Source organism: Macaca thibetana, unplaced genomic scaffold, assembly GCF_024542745.1.
Source record: "Macaca thibetana thibetana isolate TM-01 unplaced genomic scaffold, ASM2454274v1 unplaced_scaffolds135, whole genome shotgun sequence".
NCBI lineage: Eukaryota > Metazoa > Chordata > Mammalia > Primates > Cercopithecidae > Macaca > Macaca thibetana.
In genome coordinates this window covers 10739-32824 of record NW_026088924.1, presented here as the reverse complement: position 1 = coordinate 32824, position 22086 = coordinate 10739, and the positions used below count along the sequence as shown (strand labels likewise).

At 50.4% G+C, this 22086-nt stretch overlaps 1 protein-coding gene across 1 annotated transcript; it reads right to left on the bottom strand.

The window, feature by feature from the left end:
• Nucleotides 1-11094: 11094 nt before the first annotated feature.
• LOC126947318 (pepsin A-1) lies at nt 11095-20820 on the bottom strand. The gene is made up of 9 exons (XM_050778003.1): nt 20706-20820; nt 20178-20340; nt 17806-17923; nt 16824-16942; nt 15947-16146; nt 13898-14014; nt 12730-12874; nt 12530-12628; nt 11095-11407 (listed from the first exon to the last, which is right to left on the bottom strand). Exons 1-9 carry the CDS (start codon nt 20759-20761, stop codon nt 11258-11260), a joined length of 1167 nt encoding a protein of 388 aa, XP_050633960.1. The 5' UTR covers nt 20762-20820; the 3' UTR covers nt 11095-11257.
• Nucleotides 20821-22086: the final 1266 nt, after the last annotated feature.

Here is a 22086-nt window from a genome sequence, read left to right as displayed (position 1 = left end):
CAGAAGGGAAGGGAAGCTGGTCTAAGAGAGGAAGAAGGAAGGGAGACGCTCCCACGTCTGCGCAATAATGGAAAGAAGTTAAGTTGACTAGGGCTGGAGCTGGGAACCAGACTCAGGCTGGGCCTGAGTTTTAACCACGTCTGCAGAGCTGCCTCCCAAAGGTTGGAGAGAGAAGCAGAGAAGGGGGATGGAGACAGCCGAAGAGAGAGAGAGAAAAAAGGGAAGAAGGAAGACACAGGAGTAAAGAAGGGCGATGTGGGAGGCAGCCGTCTTCACACCCATGCCACTGGGACTCACTTGTAGATGATGCACTCAGAGAGCGCCACCAGACCCAGCAGCAGCAGCCACTTCATGGTTCTTCCCAGGTCCCAACTCCAGGGAGAAGCAAGACGGGAGGAAGGTGCAGAGCAGCAGCATGAGCTGCCCCTTATATACAACTTGGGTCCCGTCTTATCATTCTCGGAAAGTCACCCGTTCCCCTGATCCCAAACAGAAAAGCTCCTGATAAGATTGTCGCTGCCCCGAGCCAAGTTCTGAGACTGTCCCAGCGGAGGCACTTTCCACTGTAACCTTGCACCATTGTGGGGGTTAGGAGGTTGCCATGGGGGTGGACCCGCAGGGAAAGAGAGGAGCAATGGCCTGGAGGGTTAGTTTTTCTTTTCTTTTCCTTCTCCTTCCTTCCCTCCTTCCTTCCTTCCTTTCTTCCTTCCTACCTCCCTTCTTCCCTACCTCTTTCTTTCTTTCTTTTTCTTTCTCTGTTACTCTCTTTCTTTTCTTTCTTTCTTTCTCTTTCTTTCTTTCTTTCTCTTTCTTTCTTTCTTTCCTTTCTTTCTTTCTTTCTTTCTTTCTTTCTTTCTTTCTTTCTTTCTTTCTTTCTTTCTTTCTTCTTCCTTCCTTCCTTCCTTCCTTCCTTCCTTCCTTCCTTCCTTTCTCTTTCCTTCCTTCCATCCTTCCCTCCTTTCCCTTCCTTCCTTCCTTCCTTCCTTCCTTCCTTCCTTCCTTCCTTCCTTCCTTCCTTCCTTCCTTTCCTTTCCTTTCCTTTCCTTTCCTTTCTTTCTTCCTTTTTTCTTTCTGACATTCTTTTGCTCTTTCTTTCTGACTGAGTTTTGCTCTGTCGCTTAGTCACAGACTTATTTCTTAAGCATTGACAAAGGCCCACATTAACACTTTACAAGCTGAGCATTTCCACAAAGTTGGTTACAAGTGCGTTTGACACAGCATTGGACAGATGGGAAGGAGCCCCAGGTGGCCTGATGTGCCCCAGTGGGGCATGCAGCTGGGGTTCTTAGAGAGCAGCTCCCCGACTCAGTGATAGGTGGTACTGGTTGTGGTCACTGCTTATCCACAGCACACTGGGGGTTCGGTCATTTGGGACTAAGGACACAATTCCCCACATAAGTTCATTGTGTGAGGTTGTTGGACATCTGTCTAGGCTATGGCACTTCCGGCTTGCTTTTGGTGGCTACTGGGCTGAGTCTGGGAAGGAGATGTGCGCAGTACATGGGGGAGGAGGGAGAGAGCACCGGCAGAATGCTGCCTTCCCTTCCTGGAGGAGGCAAACTTGAGACCGGCCAGGTATTTCTTTGGAATCTGTGTCCCTCCCTTTCTGCACCTCTTCTCTTTCTTTTGCTCCCTTCCCACCCTCTCCACCTTTGAGATGCCACCTGGGTGTGATTTCTCCAGGTGCTCCAGGCTTATAACTGGGCTGAAGTCAGCTACAATGGAGCAAAGCAATCTGGGCAAAGAATTCATACTCGTGGGTGAGTGACTTAGAAAGAGGATGCTTAGCTGGGTGCCGTGGCTCACGCTTGTAATCCCAGTATTTTGGGAGGCTGCGGCAAGTGAATCACCTGAAGTCAGGAGTTCAAAACCTGCCTGGCCAACATAGAGAAACCCTGTCTCTACTGAAAGTAGAAAAGTTAGCTGGACATGGTGGTGGGTGCCTGTAATGCCAGCTACTCCAGAGGCTGAGGCAGGAGAATCGCTTGAACCCAGCAGACAGAGGTTGTGAGAGGTGAAGCCAGCTGGACTTCTGAGTCGGGTGGGGACTTGGAGAACTTTTGTGTCTAGCTAAAGGATTGTGAATGCACCAATCAGCACTCTGTGCCTAGCTAAAGGTTTGTAAATGCTCCAGTCAGCACTGTGTGTCTAGCTAATGGGGTGGGGAGTTGGAGAACTTTTGTATCTAGCTAATGGATTGTAAATGCACCAATCCGCTCTCTGTAAAATGGACCAATCAGCAGGATGTGAGTGGGGCCAAGTAAGGGAATAAAAGCAGACCACCGGAGCCAGCAGCGGCAACCCGCTCGGGTCCCCTTCCAGGCTGTGGAGGCTTTGCTGTTTCGCTCTTTGCAATAAATCTTGCTGCTGCTCACTCTCTGGGTCTGCACTACCTTCATGAGCTGTAACACTCACTGCGAAGGTCTGCGGCTTCACTCCTGAAGCCAGTGAGATCAGGAACCCAACGGGAGGAAGGAACAACTCTGGACGCCACCTTTAAGAGCTGTTACACTCACCGAGAAGGTCTGCAGCTTCACTGCTGAAGCCAGCAATACCACGAACCCACCGGAAGGAAGAAACTCCGGACACATCCCAACATGTGAAGGAACAAACTCCGGGCTCACCATATTTAAGAACTGTAACACTTACTGTGAGGGTCCGCGGTTTTATTCTTGAATTCAGCGAGAGCAAGAACCCACCAGAAGGAACCAATTCCGGACACAGTGCAGTGAGCGGAGATCCTGCCGCTGCACTGCAGCCTGGGCGACAGAGCTAGACTCCGTCTCAAACAAACAAACAAACAAACAGCAACACCAACAACAAAAAAGAGGATGCTTACCAACGCAGTGTATCCTCCACTTTGTGAGCTTTTATTCAGTGGACAAAGTAGAGTGAGAACTCTGATGCATAAATTACTGGGGAGGAGGACAGGGGAGTGGGGTGGTCCCCAGGTAGATAGGAAGCCCTGTCTCAGGGTCTTGTTCTGAAATCACATCCCCTGGGGAATCCTCAGACTGTCCAGCCATAAGAGCCACAGGTTCTATAAAAGCTCCAAGTTGCCCCTAGTATCTCCAGGTAAGTATTCAGAAGTGGGCAGTGTGGATAAGTTCAGGGACAGTGGTGGTTAGTAGGAAACATGTGGACATTTCAGACTTCCCTGTTAGTTGACATGTTTGTGCCCCAAATGTGAATCCTGGGCCCATTATTTTTCTTTTGTTTGTTTGTTTGTTTGTTTTTAACTGTCAATCTCACTCCAGTATGACTAGCCCTTGTATTTCCCACGTTCACATCTTCTGGTGCCTGCTTCTCTTCCTCTCTCTTTCCTCCCTCTCAAGCCTCTCTCTCTCTTTTTCTTTTACTTTTTCTTTTTTCCTTTCTTTTTTTTTTTTTTTGAGACAGGGTCTTATTCTGTCACTCAGGGTATAGTGTAGTGGCGTGATCATGGCTTAGTGCAGTCTCAACCTCCCATGCTCAATCAGTCCTCTGGCCTCAGGCTCCAAGTAGCTGGGACTAAGGGCATGAGCCACCACACCCAGCTAAGTTTTGTATTTTCTATAGAGACAGGGCTTTACTATGTGGCCCAGGCTGGTTTTGAACTCCTGGGCTCAAGTGATCCACCTGCCTCAGCCTCTCAAAGGGCTGGGATTACAGTGAACCACAGTGCACCTGGCCCTCTCTCTCTTTATGGAAACATAATATTTTACATATTTTTTGGGTATCTGTGATATTCTGTTACATGCATAGAAAGAGTAATGATCAAGTCAGGGTATTTGGAGTATCCATCACCTTAAGTATGGGTTGATCCTAGCAGTCATATGAAGAACTTGATGGTCCTGACGATGCCTGCCTAAGTTTTGGGGGCACCAGATGAAATCCCTTCACTCAAGGCTGCCACCAGATGGAAGGGAGGAAGTTTGGAGCCCAAGGATGGGTGCTGGTTTTGGGGGCACAGCTTGTCTTGGGCTCACATGGGAATTTTGAGCAGAGGAGAAGTATATTTGGGAAGTAGAAGGAAGATTCCCCAGGCAGAAACCTGCAAGCACCTTAACACATTCATTGGAATGCCTGATTGTGCACTTGCTGTGTACCGTGCAGGGATGCTCTAGCTGCTGGGGGTACATCCCTGAGCGTGGTAGGAATACGCCATGCATTTGGCGGGTTTGTGATCAGTTAAAGGGAAAGCTGGTGTGGAAGGGGCTCTTTCTTTCCACCTGGATGGATATTTGGATCTCATTGAGGGGAAGCTCTCAGATTGGTGAGGATGAAAGTGTTTCTCCACATTGGAGATTTTAGCACCCTGAGGGATGCTGGCATGCTTGCTGCCACCAATTCAGGGGTATGGCAGAGAGACTCTAGGATGGCCCTCAATTATTCATGCTGCTGGTGTTCACACCCCTGTGTAATCCCCTCCCCTTTTGTGTAGGCAGGACTTGCTTCTAACCAACAGGATACAGCAAAGTAGGTGGGATGTTGCTTCTGCGATTACATTATACAGGCTTGTAGCTTGTGTCTTGCTAGCACACTCTCTGTATAGACTCTTCCCCTTGCTGGCTCTGAGAAAGAAAGCTGCCCTATAAAGAGGCCCAAGGGGAAGGAACCAAGGGTGGCCTCCAGCCAACAGCCAGCAAGGAACTGAGGCCTTCAGTGTGACAATCTGTAAGTAACTGAATCCTGCCAGCAACCGTGTGAGCATGGAAGCAGATCCTTCTCCAGTCGAGCCTCAGATGAGACCACAGACCAGGCTGACATCCCTGACTGACAGAGGCCTCAGTTGAATGGAGCCTGGATTCCTGAGCCACAGAAACTGTGAGATAGTCAATGTGAGTTGTTGTAAGTCATGAAATGTGTGTTAAATTGTCATCAGTGTCTTCAGCAATAGAAAACAGGACTGGAAACCTCGTTGAAATCTCCAGAAAGATCCACCTGGCTGCCTCTTGCTCTTCTGTGTTTTGAGACCTTTTCAGTGCTCTGCTAGGTGGTTTTCTGCTCAGGCAATGTGAGTGATCTGAAAAGGGGAAAGGTGACATTGTTGGTCAGGTCATCTGCAAACCTCCCTCAACACAGCAGTGCTTATATTTCTGTGGCTCTTTGTGCTTTTCTGAATGCTTTGAATTATTTTTAAAAAGAATTATTATATGATTACCCCCAGTTTTTCCCAACTGACATAGCTCAGAGGGGTTAAGTGATCAGTGCAGGTTCACATAACCAAGTAATGACACAGGTGGGAGCTGAACCTGGGTCTCAGGGGACTCTGGTCCCTGACCAGACTGTGTGACCATGTACATCCACCCGGTTTCTGTTCATGGGTTAGTGTGTGACATGTACATTCCATGATGGCTGCAGCCTTCATCCCAGGAGCACTTGGAGAAGCCATTCCACCCAGCCCCTGTTACCAGAGGAACCCTTGGGATGGAAAAGGGAATCCTGATTCTGCCATCACATGCTCCCGTGAGATCTGATTGTCAGCCAGGGCTGATCCGTGGCTGCCAGCAAGGAAGCCACATCATCTCATTGTACCAGACTGGCCCAGCAGAAAGATTAGATAACAACGTTTATTTTGCCATTAGCCCTGCCTGGTCCTCAGTATGGTAGTGCCTGGCTTTCAGGGGCACTGGTTGCAGTGTCTCTGATGCAGGGTAGCCCCTGCCAAGGGCCCAGGTGTTCAGAAATGTTCCATGAACGAATCAAATCAAGCAATGCAATGAGATCTAAGGAACCCAATTATGGCAAGCCTGAGACGGAGCACTTAAGCAGGATAAGTGTTATCGAGCTGGTCTGATAAGCATTGTGGCGGCTGGTCCCCTAGCAGCTTTCAATCAAGGTCTCACCCCAGGGACACGATCTTCCAACAACAAAGAGAACAATGTGTTTTCCACTCCCCAGTCCCAGAACTGGGCTGTTTCTCCAAAGATGCAAGCAGGTTTTTAAAGTTAAATTTATGATAACATTTTTGGCTCAACTATAGAAGTAATACATGATCATTTTAGATTATTCATAGGTAAATAAAAATTGTGAAATGACTTATAACCCCGCTACCCAGCGCTAAGCACCGTTAGCATAGTAAATTAATATATTGGTTTACTTGCAAATATAGCACCACAAGATATGGCACATGTTGCTTTGCAACCAACCCGTTTTGATGAGCTCAGCTCACATCTGCTGTGCTACTTTATCTGTACCCTGAACCTGCTTTTAAAAGAAATACCGTGGTCCTGTACTTTGCAAGTAATTTTTTAGAAATCTACATTATCATTTTTAAACCTTTCTTGAAATATTGTATGCACACAGAAAGGTGCATATCGTAAGAAATAGCTTGATGAATTTTCACAAACCAAGCACACGCATGTAACCACAACCCAGACCCAGCAAAAGAGCATGTCAGGTACCCCCGCACCGCACCCCAGGCTCTTCCCAGTCACTACCCCAGTGCCAAACCAAGCGTATCACTAGTCTAATATCCAAACAGCAAAGATACATTTCACCTGTTTTTGTACTTTTGATAAGCAGTACCACATAACAAGCACTTTATTTGCATTGAGCTTCTTTGCTCAAAATCATGTTTAGTTGAGGCATCCGCGACTGGTGTCGTGTGGAGTTGTTACTCAGTCCTGTTCATTGCTATGTATTATTCCACTGCATCAATATACCCTTTACTTATCTCTTTTTCAGTTCCTAGGCATTTGGGTAGCTTCCAGTGTGGGGTTCTTAGGAACAGTGCTCTATGAATATTCTCTTATAATATACATCTTCGTTCTTTTCCTCTTATTTATTTATTAAAAACAATGGAAATGAAGTCTTGCTGTGTTGCTCAGGCTGGTCTTGAACTCTTGGGCTCAAGCCGTCCTCCCACCTTGGCCTTCCCAAGTGCTGGGGTTACACCGTGAGCTACTGTGCCTGGCTCCTTTCTTTTTAATTCAAATGTAATAATTGTCCATATTTATGGGTACATAGGGGTGTTTCCGTACATATAATGTTTAGTGATCAGATCAGAGTAATTAGCATATTTATCGTCTTGAACATTGATCATTCTTTTGCTTTTCTTGGAGACAGAATCTCGCTCTGTTGCCCAGGCTGAAGGTGCAATGGCGCCATCTCGGCTCACTGCAACCTCTGCCTCCCAGGTTCAGGAGATTCTCCTGTCTCAGCCTCCCAAGTAGCTGGGAATTACAGACATGTGTCACCACGCCCGACTAATTTTATATTTTTAGTACAGATGAGGTTTCACCATGTTGACCTGGCTGGTCTCAAACTCCTCATCTCAGGTGATTCACCTGCCTCAGCCTCCCAAAGTGCTGGGATTACAGGCATGAGCCACTGAGCCCGGCCAGCATATGCATTTTTAGTTTTTGTAGGGAAAAGAAAGAGATCAGCCTGTTACTGTGTCTATATAAAAAGAAGTAGATATAAGACACTCCATTTTGTTCTGTATTTGAGATGCTGTTAATCTGTGACCCTACCCCCAACCTTGTCCTTGCAAGAGACATGTGCTGTGGTGACTCAAGGTTTAATGGATTTTGGGCTGTGCAGGATGTGTCTTTGTTAAACAAGTGCCAGAAGGCAGCTTGCTGGTTAAAAGTCATCACCATTCCCTTAATTTCAACTACCCAGGGACACTTACAAGGCCAAAGGTCGCAGGGACCTCTGCCTAGGAAAGCTAGGTATTGTCCAAGGTTTCTCCCCATGTAATAGGCTGAAACAATGCTGCTCAAAGGTTTATGGAGATGTTTGCATATGCATCTCAAGGCACAGCATTTTCCTTTAAACTTATTCATGTCACAGAGATTTTTGTTCATATGTCTTACTGCTGATTTCCTCCCTACCATGATCCTATTGTCCAGCCACTCCCTTATCTTTAAGATGGTAAAGATAATTATCAGTAAATACTAAGGGAACTCAGAGACTGGTGCTGGCGTGGGTCCTCTGTAAGCTGAGCGCCGGTTCCCTGGGCCCACTTTTTCTTTCTCTATACTTTGTCTCTGTGTCTCATTTCTTTTCTCAAGTCTCTCGTTCCACCTAACGAGAAACACCCACAGGTGTGGAGGGGCAGGCCACCCCTTCAAGTTTTGACAGAAACAGCCACATCATGCTCCTTAGGGTGGTGCCAATTTACACTTCCACCAGCAATGTGTGGAGTGATCATTTGGGACAGGTGAGGATGGATGGGGCAGGAGACCTGTGAGATTAAAATAACACTCCTGGACGAGTGTGAATGAAAAGAACAGAAGGAGCTGTGCTTAGACCCCCAAGGCCTTAGAGGAAGATGCATGAAGCAGAGACCTGAGACTGCAGCAAAGGCTTGTGAATTCATCGTCTCTCGTGCAGCAACATAGGGAGGATCCCTTCGGATATGTTGGCACAGGGCTTTCCGGTCAAATGATCTGTCTAATGAGGAAGCTCTTTAGATGCTGGCTGGGTTCGGGAATCCCAGGGTGGGAATGAAAGAGGTGCTGGGAGAGAGAGGCTGAGCTGCAGCTGCTGGGGTTGAGATGGGGGAGGAAGGAAGGATGGGGCCAGGCGCAGGAGAACGGATAGCATCCAGGAAGGCCTACCCGTATCCCTGGAGCCTAGCACACTGCCTAGCTTCAAAGTAGCTACGTGGGAAATGTCAGAAAAACAAATCCAGCAAAGGAGCCAGGACAGGGTGAAATTCCTTCCCAGAAACTTGAGATATCCACCTGCTTATCCCATGACAAAATGTGAGGAGGATGGAATGTTGGTGGGGTGGGAGCTGACCCCCCTGTTGTCATTCACGTGGCCTTCCTCAAACCCTATCCACATCTCATACTCTCATCCGATCTGAGTTGTTTCCTTTTAAAACATCGTCGCTAATCACTCATTCAGCAACAATTTAGGGACCACCTACTATGTGCCAAGCCCTGTTCTTTCTGCTCAGGCTTCAACCCTAAATACGATAAGCATCCCTGCCCTTGTGAATCTGAAACACTTAAATGTGTCGTTACAAGTCGTGCCAAGTACCATGAGGGATAAGGTGGGCCCAGGCTCTATGGGAGAGTGGTCAGGGAGGGCTGATCACTTTTACAGGGAAGTGACTTTTTTTTTTTGAGGTGGGTTTCACTCTTTTTGCCCAGGCTGGAATACAATGGCATGATCTCAGCTCACTGCAACGTCTGCCTCCTGGGTTCAAGCGATTCTCCTGCCTCAGCCTCCCGAGTAGCTGGGATTACAGGTGCCCGCCACCACGCCAAGCTAATTTTTTGTATTTTTAGTAGAGATGGGATTTCACCATGTTGGCCAGGCTGGTCTCCAATTCCTGACCTCAGTTCATCTGCCCACCTCGGCCTCCCAGAGTGCTGGGATTATATGTGTGAGCCACTACACCTGGTTGGGAAGTGACATTTAAGCCACGTCTGCAGATGCTAGGTGTTAGCAAGGCAAGAAAGAGGGAAAGGCAACCCAGGCAAAGGAAACAGCATGTGCAAAGTCTGGAGGTGGGAAAGCACTTGGGTTATCGTGGCCGTGGGAGCCAGGGTGGAGGGAGCTCAGGGCAGTGGGATCAGAGTGAGGCAGGGAAGGTTTTGAGGGAAAGGAGCACACAGGACCTGGAACTATGCCAAAGATTTGCTGTTTTGTTCCAAAGGCAATGGCAAGAAGGCATTAAGAGTTTTAAGCAAGGAAGGGATGAGACGAAATGTATGTTTCATAAAGTTGACTCAGCTATGGAAAGTGGGCTTGGGAGGGTGAGAGTGACCCCGGGGAGACTGGGCGTTGGAGATCATCCCTGGCCCTCCTACAGCCCAGCTCCAGCCTCTGGCCCTGCCTTCAGCAGACAGCCTGGGTTGGCTGTTACCAGAAGCAGGAGCTATGGAAATTTTCCCAGTGTGCATGCTGAGAGGCCCAGGGCTGTAATAGACTTCCTAGCAAGAGAGAGTCTGAGATCAAGCTGAGCTGAGTTAAAATGAAACAGATCACTTTGCAGCAGGACTTATCAGAGCCTTTGATTGGGAACTGTAGCTGGTGAGCCCTGGGGAAGGGCCTGGAACGTAGTGTGTTCTGTACTTATTTTGAAACTATGTTTTCCATTGTAGTTTTGCTACCAAGCTCAGTCTGAGAAACTGCTCCATTTCCTCTTTGCCTTTCTAGGGCATATATGCTACTGAGCGTGCTTAATTCTCTGTCTCACAGCCTCTGCTCAGGGAAGTGGAACACCATTCTGTTTGTTACAGACGGGGAAACAGATGTGTTCAGGGTCTTGTGCCTGGGACCTTGCGGGAGATTGACAGTGAGTCTTGGTCACCAGCGAATCACAGGGGCGTCCTGGAAGACTGTGGGGTGTCAGCTTCTTCCACTTCTCCTGTCCATGTCTTGCAGACAACACTGCCCTGTCCTGTCTACTTAGGGACGTCGCCATTAGTGTCCACCTCTCCTGTCTCTCCTGATTGCTTTCTTTTCCTCCTGATCTTTGTCTCTTTTTTTTTTGAGCTGCAGTCTCACTCCGTTGCCCAGGCTAGAGTGCAATGGTGCGATCTCAGCTCACTGCAACCTCCACCTTCCCGGTTCAAGCGATTCTCCTGCCTCAGCCTCCCGAGTAGCTGGGATTCCAGGCACGCACCACCACGCCCAGCTAATTTTTGCATTTTGAGTAGAGACGGGATTTCACCATGTTGGCCAGGCTGGTCTCAAACTCGTGACCTGTCTGTCTCAGCCTCCCAAAGTGCTGGGATTACAGGTGTGAGCCACTGCTCCCAGCCTTGTCATGATCTCTTATTGGTTTTGGGAGAAGTAAGAAGTTGACTCCCTCAACTAAGAGCTTCTTTCTTTTTTTTTTTTTTGAGACGGAGTCTCTCTGTGTTGCCCAGGCTGGAGTACAATGGCACGATCTCAGCTCTCACTGTCCCTTCTATGAGAAGACGATGAGCCCAGCATTTTTGGCCCCCAGGTCTTTTTATGATGCTTCCAGCACAGCCCCCTGCAGGCCTCTGTCTTCTTGGCTCTACCATGAAGTGTCCGCTGCTGGGGTCACTCTGTTGGGTGCCATCCAAGTGGATGTGGTCATTTTGGTCCCTGCCCTGGCGTTCTAACCCCAGTGATGTGAAGGAAAAAGACCAGCAAAGAGAAGCAGCTCCACAAAACCTGTTTCAGCAGGTTATGTTTTTATTCTACATTATTGGTAAGACAGGGAACAGGGCCAAGACCTCCACACTCCTCTGGGAAGGACAGTCAGGAGAATTAGATACATCTAAAGTGGGCAGAGGACGGAGGTCAGATCTTCCTGGGAGGTGGCTGGAAAGACCTGGGCTTAAGCCACGGGAGCCAGGCCGACCTGGTTGTTTGCCCTGTCGAAGACAGTGAAGTACTGGCGGATGAAGACATCACCCAGGATCCAAAGCTCTCCAGATTCGGTGGGGACGTCCATGCCCTGGAAGCCGCTGGTGCAGCTGCCCTGGCTCTGGAGAAAAGGAGAATAAAAGTGGAGTTGAGACGCCGATTCAGCAGTGACAGGCACTGGGTGATAAACATCCAGGGCGCCCTGGTCCAGCTGCAAGGCACGTGCAAGGAGGAGCTTCCTGGCTCAGTGTCCAGGGACTCGGCTGTTGTTGGCCTGGAGTCGGCCTGTAGAAGCTGTCCACAGCACAATTGGTTTCTATGCATTACTGGACATTATCTGGCGTTTCTGGCAGGCACAGGAACCCTGACATCAGCATCAGAGCTAAGGCCTTGGGGAGAATTCAGCTGGTAGGAAGGAGTGTGAAAACTCAGCCCACACAGCCTTTTCTCATGATTATTCTGATCCCGACCAGGGGCAAACCGGAGGAGCTGTTAGCCTCTTGCCTCACTAAGTCACTGGGCTGTGACCTTGTCTGCACGTCACCTGGGGAGCTTTGAACCCCCGCAGCTCCATCCCATTGCTCAGGCCTTGCCCTCTCCTAATGTAATCAGAATCACTGGGGGAGCCCAGGCATCAGTGCTTCTTGTTGAGTAACATCAGTCCACTGGCAAAATCAGTTTTCCACCTGACGTTATAATAATAGAAGGGAGAGTTTTCCTGTGGCTCGTACAGCTAAAGATTTGCTACTTGGTAGAGATGGTAGGAGTGTCGGAAGCCCAAGCCTGTGGAAATGAGGATTTCCCTTTACCCAACCCTTGGTAGCTCAGTCTCACTTGGATGTGATCAGTCTCACTTGGTTAACCTAACCGCACTCTGAGGGTGGGGAAAGCTGCCATGTCTACATTTTGGAGGAGAAAACTGAGGCTGAGATGAGCTGTGGCTTGCTGAGAATCAATGGGCTGGTAATTCAGACCCAGGACTTGGACCCAGGGATCCAAATAGAATCCTCTTTTCCCTCCATTAACCTTTGCTTCACTTGTTCCCTTAGGGGGCTGTATCCGAGTTCTTATTCCTGCATTTGTTTTCAATCTGTTCCTTCTCTCTGGAGCTGTCTGGGGCAGATGTTCGTCTGCCTCTGCCTCTCGGCTTCAGCTCGTGGAAGCTCACTTTCCCTCTGCAGAGGGGACTCTGTGGCCACATTCTGTGTGAGCCCCTCTAGTGGATGGTCCAGAGCCCCCTCACCTGCAGGATGTAGGCACTGGGTGGCAAAGGGTACTGGACTCCGTTGATGGTGAAGACGATGTCGGGCAGGCTGCTGATGGCTGAGCAGCTGACCACCATCTGGAAAGAGTGAGGTGAGAAAAGTTACAAGGGTTTTGGTCCCGTGTGCCTGGCACACCCACTATTTGAGTGTAGAACACAGCCGTCGGGGCTGGACTCACCTCGCCATCTGAGTTCTCGCTGGCTCCGATGTCGCTCTGGATGTTGGCAATGGGGCTGGTTGGGCCGGTCAGCAGAGAGGTGCCGGTGTCAACAATGGCCTGGCAGCCCTCAGCGCAGGCGATGGCCTCTCCGTTCATGGTGATGCTGAGGGCAAGAAGCAAGTGAAGGTCCCTGAGCCCTCAGGGGTACATCTCTCCAAGGGGGAACCAGGAGGTGACCCCAGACATTTCTTCCCCACCCATCCATTGGCCAGTGCGTGAAATTTCTGTTCCTCTCGTTTACACATTCATTCATCCTGCATTCATTTACCCAACAAATATTTTGCAAGTGCCTACTCTCTGCCAGGCATGGGAAACGCAAAGCTAAACCAGACAGCCTCACAGTTCCAGGCTGCACGGAGCTCCCGGCCTGGCTGGCAAGATAAATTATGGTGGCAGAAGGGCAGGATGATAAGCCAGGCGTGCGGCAGGGAACAAAACAGGGTCCAGGGTGAGAGGCGGTGGAGGGAAGCAGCCAGGGGAGCAGACACCCAGGGATTCCAGGCAGGTGAAGAGAGAAGGAGGACATCGACAGGGGACGGTATGCGGGGAGGGACAGAGACCAGAGGACTGGGGCAGGAGTTGGAGGAACTGGTGAAATTCTAGCATGGCTGGGCAGACATGAGGTGATCAATGTGTCCTGGTTTGCCTGGGATGGTCCCAGTTTTAGTACCAAAAGTCCTTGTCCTGGGAAATTGTTCACTCTTGAGAAATGACTTCACACAATTTCTTAGCCATTTTGCCCTACTTCTACACTGAAAGTGACACGTCTCCTCGAGTGGGAGGAGCATTGCTGGTTCCCAGGCCCCTTAAATTGAGATGTGTGGACAGGTGGTTGCCCAGCTTTCCCCAGGGATGCTGGTGGATTGTTCTGCCTCCGTGACTATTAGGACAGTGGCTATCTGACCCTTGCAGAGTCTCGGCTTCCCAGACAGCTCTTCCCTCCTCCGCCCGGGACGTGTCTTTCTAGGGTTTCTCTGGCTGGGCTAACTTCCGCCTTCCCCCTGGAGTGTGTACCCCTGTGTCAGCTGTCCCTGGGGGAATTCTGGAAAGCTGATTAGCTATGAATCCATAAGGAAATGGGATGTGGGGCCCAGGCCTGGATGCTGCCTGTCTGTGGCAGTCTCACCTGTCCACGGAGATCTGCCAGTAACCCTCGACAGAAACAGGAACCCAGTTCAGACTTCCAGTGTAGTAAGAAGAGTCAATGCCACCAAATATCACCACGCTGCCACTCTGGTCATCGCTGTGGAAAGTGAGGGAAGAAGACATGAATTTCTCTGTTCGTTCATTTGTGTGAACATCTGCTGTTGGCTCCTCAGAGCTACCCTTGATTGGGCACTTGGCAGGCTGTCCTGGGGTGTGACAAATGTGGTTTCTTGTCCTCTTAGGCCAGGGCACACGCAGTGGACACTGTCACTGTTATTTCCACTTACCATGAGGACACTGAGCCTGAGGGAGGTGAGGTCACCTGCCCAAGGTCACACAGCGGGGGAGTGGTGGAACTACGTTTGGAAGAACACGGGTCTTTTAGGTTGAGTGTGTGGTTTCCACTGTGGTACTCACACTAGTTGCCATGGCGACCCCAGGGATATGAATGGGTGACAGTGTCGGCTCTTAAGGACTTGATGGTGGAGATCTCTTGTTCTTAGCTGGGAGCAGTTTTGCCCCCAGGGGAATGTCTGGAGACATTTTGGATTGATTGGGTGGGGGTAGTGGATGCTACTGGCATCTAATGCTTAGAGGCTGGGGATGCTGCCAAACGTCCTACAATGCATGGGACAGTCCCTGGCAAGGACTTATGCTGGTCTGAAATGTTAATAATGCCCAGATTGAGAGACTCAGATCTAGCTGGGGAGATACAACGGCCCCACGTGAAATATTTAAGTGCTCATAAAGGCAGATTATGTTTCAGAGCCACCTTGAACATCAACTGGCCAAGAGGAACACATGACAAAGAGCCTTCCTGTTGTAAATTGCAGGAGTCCTTGTTATTTCAATATTCATTTTCTAAATCTCTGCAGTTTCAGGGTAGATGCAGAACAAATGTAGATGGCAATAAGAAATCAGTCATCAGAGAACTGGCGATGTATAAAACAGGACCCCCTCACTGAACCCACCCACCTTTTCTGTGAACGTCTCACAGTGTAATGCTATACAGTGAGGACCTAGACACATAGTTACCAACCGAGGAAACAAGTGAATGACGGCGAACCCTTTCAAAAGAGGAGGACGTTCGTGAGTGTTAGAGGAACGTTGAGTGTCTTAAGAAAGTGGATGATGCCCTCAGATGTTCTTGCGTAACACTCTACTCAGCCCAAATTGACATTTGATTTATTCTTTGTTCATTTGTTTGTTTGTTCATGTATTTCTTTGTTCATTCCTAGAATTAGCCCACGGTCACAAATGGAACCTAGGTTTTATTAAATCACAAAAGAAACTTGCTTTCATGATTTAAAAATGTCATCATCCATGATATATCTTGATCAAATCTTTTCATTTTTGTGTTATGGAATTTTGTTCTGTTTTAAGTGTATTCACTTTGTTTATTTATTTATTTATTTTCTGAGATGGAGTCTCGCTCTGTTGCCCAGGCTGGAATGCAGTGGCACAATCTCGGCTCACTGCAACCTCCGCCTCCCAGGCTCAAGCGATTCTCCCTGCCTCAGCCTCCCGAGTAGCTGGGTGTACTGGTGCCTGCCACCACGCCTGGCTAATTTTTGTATTTTTTGGTAGAGACAGGGTTTTGGCATGTTGGCCAGGCTGGTCTTGAACTCCTGACTTCAGGTGATCCTCCTGTCTCAGACTCCCAAAGTGCTGGCATTACAAGCATGAACCACCGTGTCTGGCCAAGTGTATTCATTTCAGTGGCATCTTTGGGGGCCAAGGATGAGGGAACTGGCACTGAGGGGCAAATGGCTGAGGACATTTGAGTTGTGCACATCAAGGGGATAAAGATGCTGGTAAATGAGATGGAGTGCACATGGCCCGTCAGAGAGAGACTTGGCCCTATCACTCTCCAAAGACACATTTCTCTAGCCTCAAAAATTGACTTTCCAAATCCCTTGCTTCCCAAGACCCTCTCCATCGCAGCCAGCCTTGGATAGCTCCTGCTGGGCCAGAACACTGTGACCTCTGGAGGGGGAGGTGGGAGGAGGCCCCTCTCCACCCAACTTACGCGCTCAGGTAGACAGAGAAGAGGTCCTGAGAAACCAGGCCCTGGTCCCAGATGTTGTCAAAGACGGGTGTGGCCCCGGAGGAGGAAATGCTGGGGTAGGCCAGCCCCAGGATGCCGTCGAAGGGAGCATAATACAGGAAGGAGCCGGGTTCTGTCTCGCTCAAGCCGAAGATCTGATTGGTGTCCGAGATGCCTCCAACCTGGGTGGGGGAACCGAGATGATGTTCACCATCAGGTCACGTCCACTGAGCTCTGGGTGCCAGCCTCAGACCCACAGCTGCCCTGGTTCATCCCATGCAGGACTTGGCTTCCAGGGCATCAGCCCAGAAGGAGGGGAGAGGGACTGTCTCCTGGAATGCTCGTTCCTCTGCTGGAGGTAACCATGGCAGCTGATCTGCAGATGGCCACGGTCTATGACTCAGTGTGAGATTTTGCTGGAGAACAGATTCACTGTGTGTTTGTGTTACGGATGAAGAAATGCAAAGCAGACCCCAGGCGAATCAGGGCCTTTGACCCCTGCCATGCCCCAAAAGTAGCAGATAGGGCTTGTGGAGATTTCCTGACGTGGGGGGGCTGCAGGTTGGGAGAAGGAGGAAGAGGAGGACGTGCTAGTAGAGAATTGAGCCTTTACGGACTCTCTCCACCCTCCATAACATTCTGCTTGGGTGGAGCTGAGGCTGGCTTATGGCTCCCGGCAGCCCACCCTTTTACTCACTGCCACCCGAGCTAGCAACGTCTGTGACATCTCTGCTGCTTCTCCCCCAGCCCGTACCCCCAATCAGGTTACTTTTGTGATCACCAAGACTCATCGTGCTGGAATAAGCTGATTCTGGGGGTGCCTGATGGCGGGATGCAGCGGCAGCCTGCGGGCGCCCACCTGGACAGTGTCGTATCCGAGGATGCCTGTCATGCTGCCGGTGCCGTAGGTGATGGAGAGTGTCCCGCTGGTGGACTGGTAGGTGGAGGAATCCTGAGGGTTGAAGAGGTTGTGGTTGGCTGCAACGGCAAGCAGTGATTGTCAGTCTCTGAGAGCTGGGTGAAGGTCACAGGCTGGGACGTCTTCCTGGGATGGGGTGCCCTGGCCCCAGGAAGGGCTCTGGAGGTGAGCAGTGACCTATCCCCCTAGACCCTTGGACCCCAAGAGACCCCAGGTTCTGTCCTGTCTCATTGAACTCCTGGGACCCTTCACTGATGGCAGGTCCCCAGGCAACCCCAAGGGCCTCCCGGGGACTCCCAAGGCCAACATTGAGCTGAGCAGGCTGGTGGCTGCCCAGTGACGAGCGCTTTCACCCCCCAGCCCGCGGCCAGTGCTCCTGTTATGTGGATGATGACACAGGCACCCCATCTTAATTAAAACTCAGGTGAAAACATTAGCAGAGGAAGGAACCTGTAACACACATTGTTCATGACTTCCAAAGACAAGCTCTCTTTCGTTAGCAAACAGTGATTTTCTTTTTTTTTTTAAAGGAGCTCAGCACCCACCTCTAGCCTGTCCTAGCCAGGCTTTGGAGCCATTTCCTCACACTGGACTCTTTCCTAGCAGGCTATTCTACAGCCCGTTGGCCCTGTCTTGCTTTGGGCCCCTATATTTCCTCTCCCAGGCTGTGGGTATTTTGGGGAGCTTCTCTCTCCCCACAGACTGGAAAATCTTTGACCGCAGGGATCATATCACTCATCCCTTTACCCCGCGGAGCACCTGCGCCCAGTGCTTGGCACATAGTAGGTGCACAGTAAATGCCTGTTGAGTGGCTCCAGCAGGCTTGAGGTGGGAGCTCTCTGAAGCCCATGGGTGTCCAGGGTTCCCCAGGGTCAGCTGGTGCTGGGGAGCGAGAGTGGGGTGGGGCAGGCCGGGAACTTACTGCAGGCGAGACTGGAGCAGTAGACTGAGGGCACCCACAGGTTGGAGGATCCAGTGTCAAAGATCACGGTGAAATCCTGGGCAGGGGTTCCGATGCCGATAGTGCCGAAGTACTCCACCTGCCGAGACCGGGACAGGGCAGTTCATGGACCGGGGTCTCTCTGTCGGGGCCTCCCTAAGGGCTGTCTCTGGGTCACCTCCTCAGTTGCCCTCTCTACCTTTTCCTTCCCTCCTCACAGTTCTTGTCTTTCTCTTCCCAGCCACCGCCTTCATCCTTCAAAGCCCAGCCCTGACGTCCCTTCCTCCTTGAAGTCTTCCCTGATTGCTCCCCCAATTTACCCTCTGCTCTCTCCTAAGCACCACAAGCACCTAGCAATCTGCTGCTCCCTCTTCAGCCGTTGTCTTGTCTGTCACAGTCTTCCCATCCTTACAGCACATGTTCTCAGAGGATGGGGGTGGAATCTTCTAGCACTGGGCAAGTGACAGCTTAAGTGCTTGTGCCTTAAATTGTTTATCAGAAGCTAAGCAAGCCACCTAAAGATGGAAACCTGGCTGGTTTTCTTATTTCTACATCTAGATGTGTGAGCAGGTTGCAAGAAAGGGCATTGCCAGTAGTTTTCTTCTTCTTTTTTTTTTTTTGAGGCAAGTCTTGCTCTGTTGTCCAGGCTGGAGTGCAGTGGCACGATCTCGGCTCACTGCAGCCTCCGCCTCCTGGGTTCCAGTGATTCTCCTGCCTCAGCCTCCCAAGTAGCTGGGATGACAGGTGTGTGCCATCACACCCGGCTATTTTTTGTTTTTGTAGTAGTGACGGGGTTTCACCATGTTTCCAGGCTGATCTTGAACTCCTGACCTCAAGTGATCCACCCACCTCAGCCAACCAACCAGTATTTTTCTTCTGAGTGGCAGCATTTCCCCCGCTTGCCGGCTCTGTTCCCGCCACACTGGTCTGCTTGCTGCTCCTTGGCGATGACTAGTCACTCCTGCCCCAGGGCCTTTGCATTGGCTATTCCTTGTACTAGGAAATGTTTATTCTAGATCTTTCTTTGGCTGATCTTTTTTTCAAAAATCAATCATTCGGGTCTCTAGTCAAATGTCCCCTCTGCCAACAGTCCTTCTGTGACCACTTTATCTAAATTTGCTCCCTCTCGATCTTCTTTTTCCCCATAGTCCAATTAATTAATTTGTCTTGGCCCTCATCAGTACCTGAAATTATCTTCCACGCTTGCTTATCTGTCATCCCCTGTAGAATATAAGCTCCAGGAACTTTGCTTATTCACCATCGTTTTGGCAACTTGCATAGCCTCTGGCACAGAGAGAGGTGCCAATATTTGTTAAATATTTGTTAACTAAATAAATGCACTAACTAAGCCTCTTACCAAGGGCCTGCCAGACCCCATGCTAAGCACTCCAGAAAACATGATTGCGTTAATTCCTGGCAACAACCTCTGTTGGTAGATATTAGTGTTTTTGTTTTCCAGACCAAGAAACAGGCTCAGAGGATTTAAATGTCTTGGCCAATGTCCTGTGACTTAGAGGCACTAGAACCCTCATTTGCAACAGGTCTGCTGGATGGTAGAGGCCAATCTCTGAACCACAGTCATCACTGCTCTGTGCCCTCTGCCCTGTGCCAGGCACAGAGGGGGCATACGATATCTGTGGGAAGGCAGGGTGTTTGCTATCGGGTCTCAAATAATAAAGTCAGAGTGATCTTTCTGAAACTCGGATCTGATTTTGTCACCCCCTGTTTGAGATAAATCAGTGGCAGTTAGGATGGAGCCTCTCTCCGTCTACGCCTCGGCTCCTCGGGCCGCAGTCTGCAGCACCCTTCTTCCCTCCCTCTGGGCTCTCCTTCAAATGCCCTGTGCTCCCGCCTGCACAGGGTTCGGCACAAGTGATCAGGCTGTGCGGAGTTCTGTCTTCTTCTCTTGGAAATTCCCGCTCTTCCTGCATGGCTCCCGGGAGGCTCCCTGCCCAAGTGGCAGAGTCTCGCAGTGTGACACCTTCACTCTGTGGTCCTCCTGCTGCCTGTTCTTTTCATTGCTTTGCAAGACTCCTTGATTACTGTCTTTCTCTCCTTGGCTATGACTTTGCTCACTGCTGTTTCCTCCTGAGCCCCACAGAGGCCCTGACATATAACGAGGCGCTCAGAAGAAGTGAACATTGCATGAACGAGTGAAGGAATGAATGAATGAACAAGAAGCAACAGCTCTGTGAACTTTCCTGCCTGCCCGGGGCCACTGACACCTAGGGGCAGACCCTGGGTCACTGCCTGGAGCCTCAGAGCCCCGGCCCGTCCTCCAAGACCCCAGGGAAACCCTCTTTCCTGCCGGCCAAGTCCTCAGAGCCGGCCCTGCCGCTTGCCCACACACTCACATCCAGGTAGTTCTCCAGGGGCTGTTCGTCTATCAGGGTGGGCGCCTCCGCCTGGGGGAAGTACTTGCTGGCTGGGTTGAGGTTGTGCTTCTTCAGGAAGTCCTTCAGCAGGCCATGCTCGGACAGGTTGCGTCTCAAGGACTTCTTTCTGACGAGGGGGACCCTGTGGTTTGGAGGAGGAAGAGGAATTAGGCAAGGATTCTGCTCACCGGGTTCTGTGGCAGCCCCAGAAGGGAAGGGAAGCTGGTCTAAGAGAGGAAGAAGGAAGGAAGGGAGACGCTCCCACTTCTGTGCAATAATGCAAAGAAGTTAAGTTGACTAGGGCTGGAGCTGGGAACCAGACTCAGGCTGGGCCTGAGTTTTAACCACGTCTGCAGAGCGGCCTCCCAAAGGGTGGAGAGAGAGGCAGAGAAGGGGGATGGAGACAGCCGAAGAGAGAGAGAGAAAAAAGGGAGGAAGGAAGACACAGGAGTAAAGAAGGGCGATGTGGGAGGCAGCCGTCTTCACACCTATGCCACTGGGACTCACTTGTAGATGATGCACTCAGAGAGCGCCACTAGACCCAGCAGCAGCAGCCACTTCATGGTTCTTCCCAGGTCCCAACTCCAGGGAGAAGCAAGACGGGAGGAAGGTGCAGAGCAGCAGCATGAGCTGCCCCTTATATACAACTTGGGTCATGCCTTATCGGCCTCTTGGAAAGTCACCCGTTCCCCTGATCCCAAACAGAAAAGCTCCTGATAAGTTTGTCGCTGCCCCGAGAACAGTTCTGAGACTGTTCCAGCGGAGGCACTTTCCACTGTAACCTTGCACCATTGTGGACAGGGGCGGGGGTGGGAGGTTGCCATGGGGGTTGACCCGCAGAGGGAGAGAGAAGCAATGGCCTGAAGGCTTAGTTTTTCTTTTCTTTTGCTTCCCCTTCCCCTTCCCCTTCCTTCCTTCCTTCCCTCCTCTGTCCCTCCCTCCCTCCCTTCTTTTCTTTCTTCCTTTCTTCCTCCCTCCCTCCCTCCCTCTCTCTCTCTCTCTCTTTCTTTCTTTTTCTTTCTTCTGATGGAGTTTTGTTCTGTCGCCCAGTCACAGGCTTATTTCTTTAGCATTGACAAGGGCCCACGTTAACATTTTACAAGCTGAGCATTTCCACAAAGTTGGTTACAAGTGCGTTTAGCACAGCATTGGACAGACAGATGGGAAGGAGCCCCAGGTGGCCTGATTTGTCCCCGTGGGGCACGCCGCTGGGGTTCTTAGAGAGCAGCTCCCCGACTCAGTGATAGGTGGTACTGCTTGTGGTCACTGCTTAGTCACAGCACACTGGGGGGTCGGTCATTTGGGACTCAGGACACAATTCCCCAGTTTAGTGTCATTGTGTGGGGTTGTTGGGCATGTGAGTAGCCTATGGGACTTCTAGCTTGCTTTTGGTGGCTACTGGGCTGAGTCTGGGAAGGAGATGTGCGCAGTACATGGGGGAGGAGGGAGAGAGCACCGGCAGAATGCTGCCTTCCCTTCCTGGAGGAGGCAAACTTGAGACCGACCGGCCAGGTATTTCTTTGGAATCTGTGTCCCTCCCTTTCTGCACCTCTTCTCTTTCTTTTGCTCCCTTCCCACCCTCTCCACCTTTGAGATGCCACCTGGGTGTGATTTCTCCAGGTTCTCCAGGCTTATAACTGGGCTGAAATCAGCTCCAATGGAGCAAAGCAATCTGGGCAAAGAATTCATACTCGTGGGTGAGTGACTTAGAAAGAGGATGCTTAGCTGGGTGCCGTGGCTCACGCTTATAATGCCAGTATTTTGGGAGGCTGAGGCAGGTGAATCACCAGAGGTCAGGTGTTCAAAACCTGCCTGGCCAACATAGCGAAACCCCATCTCTACTAAAAGTAGAAAAGTTAGCTGGGCATGGTGGTGGGTGCCTGTAATG

Excerpts from the sequence above, each read along its gene's own strand:
- LOC126947318 (XM_050778003.1), bottom strand. The coding sequence starts at position 20,761 with ATGAAGTGGCTGCTGCTGCTGGGTCTAGTGGCGCTCTCTGAGTGCATC. Across the intron at positions 20,341-20,705 it reads TCTGAGTGCATCATCTACAA|GGTCCCCCTCGTCAGAAAGA; the intron begins GTGAGTCCCAGT and ends TCCAAACCACAG. Across the intron at positions 17,924-20,177 it reads CCCTGGAGAACTACCTGGAT|GTGGAGTACTTCGGCACTAT; the intron begins GTGAGTGTGTGG and ends CGGTCTCGGCAG.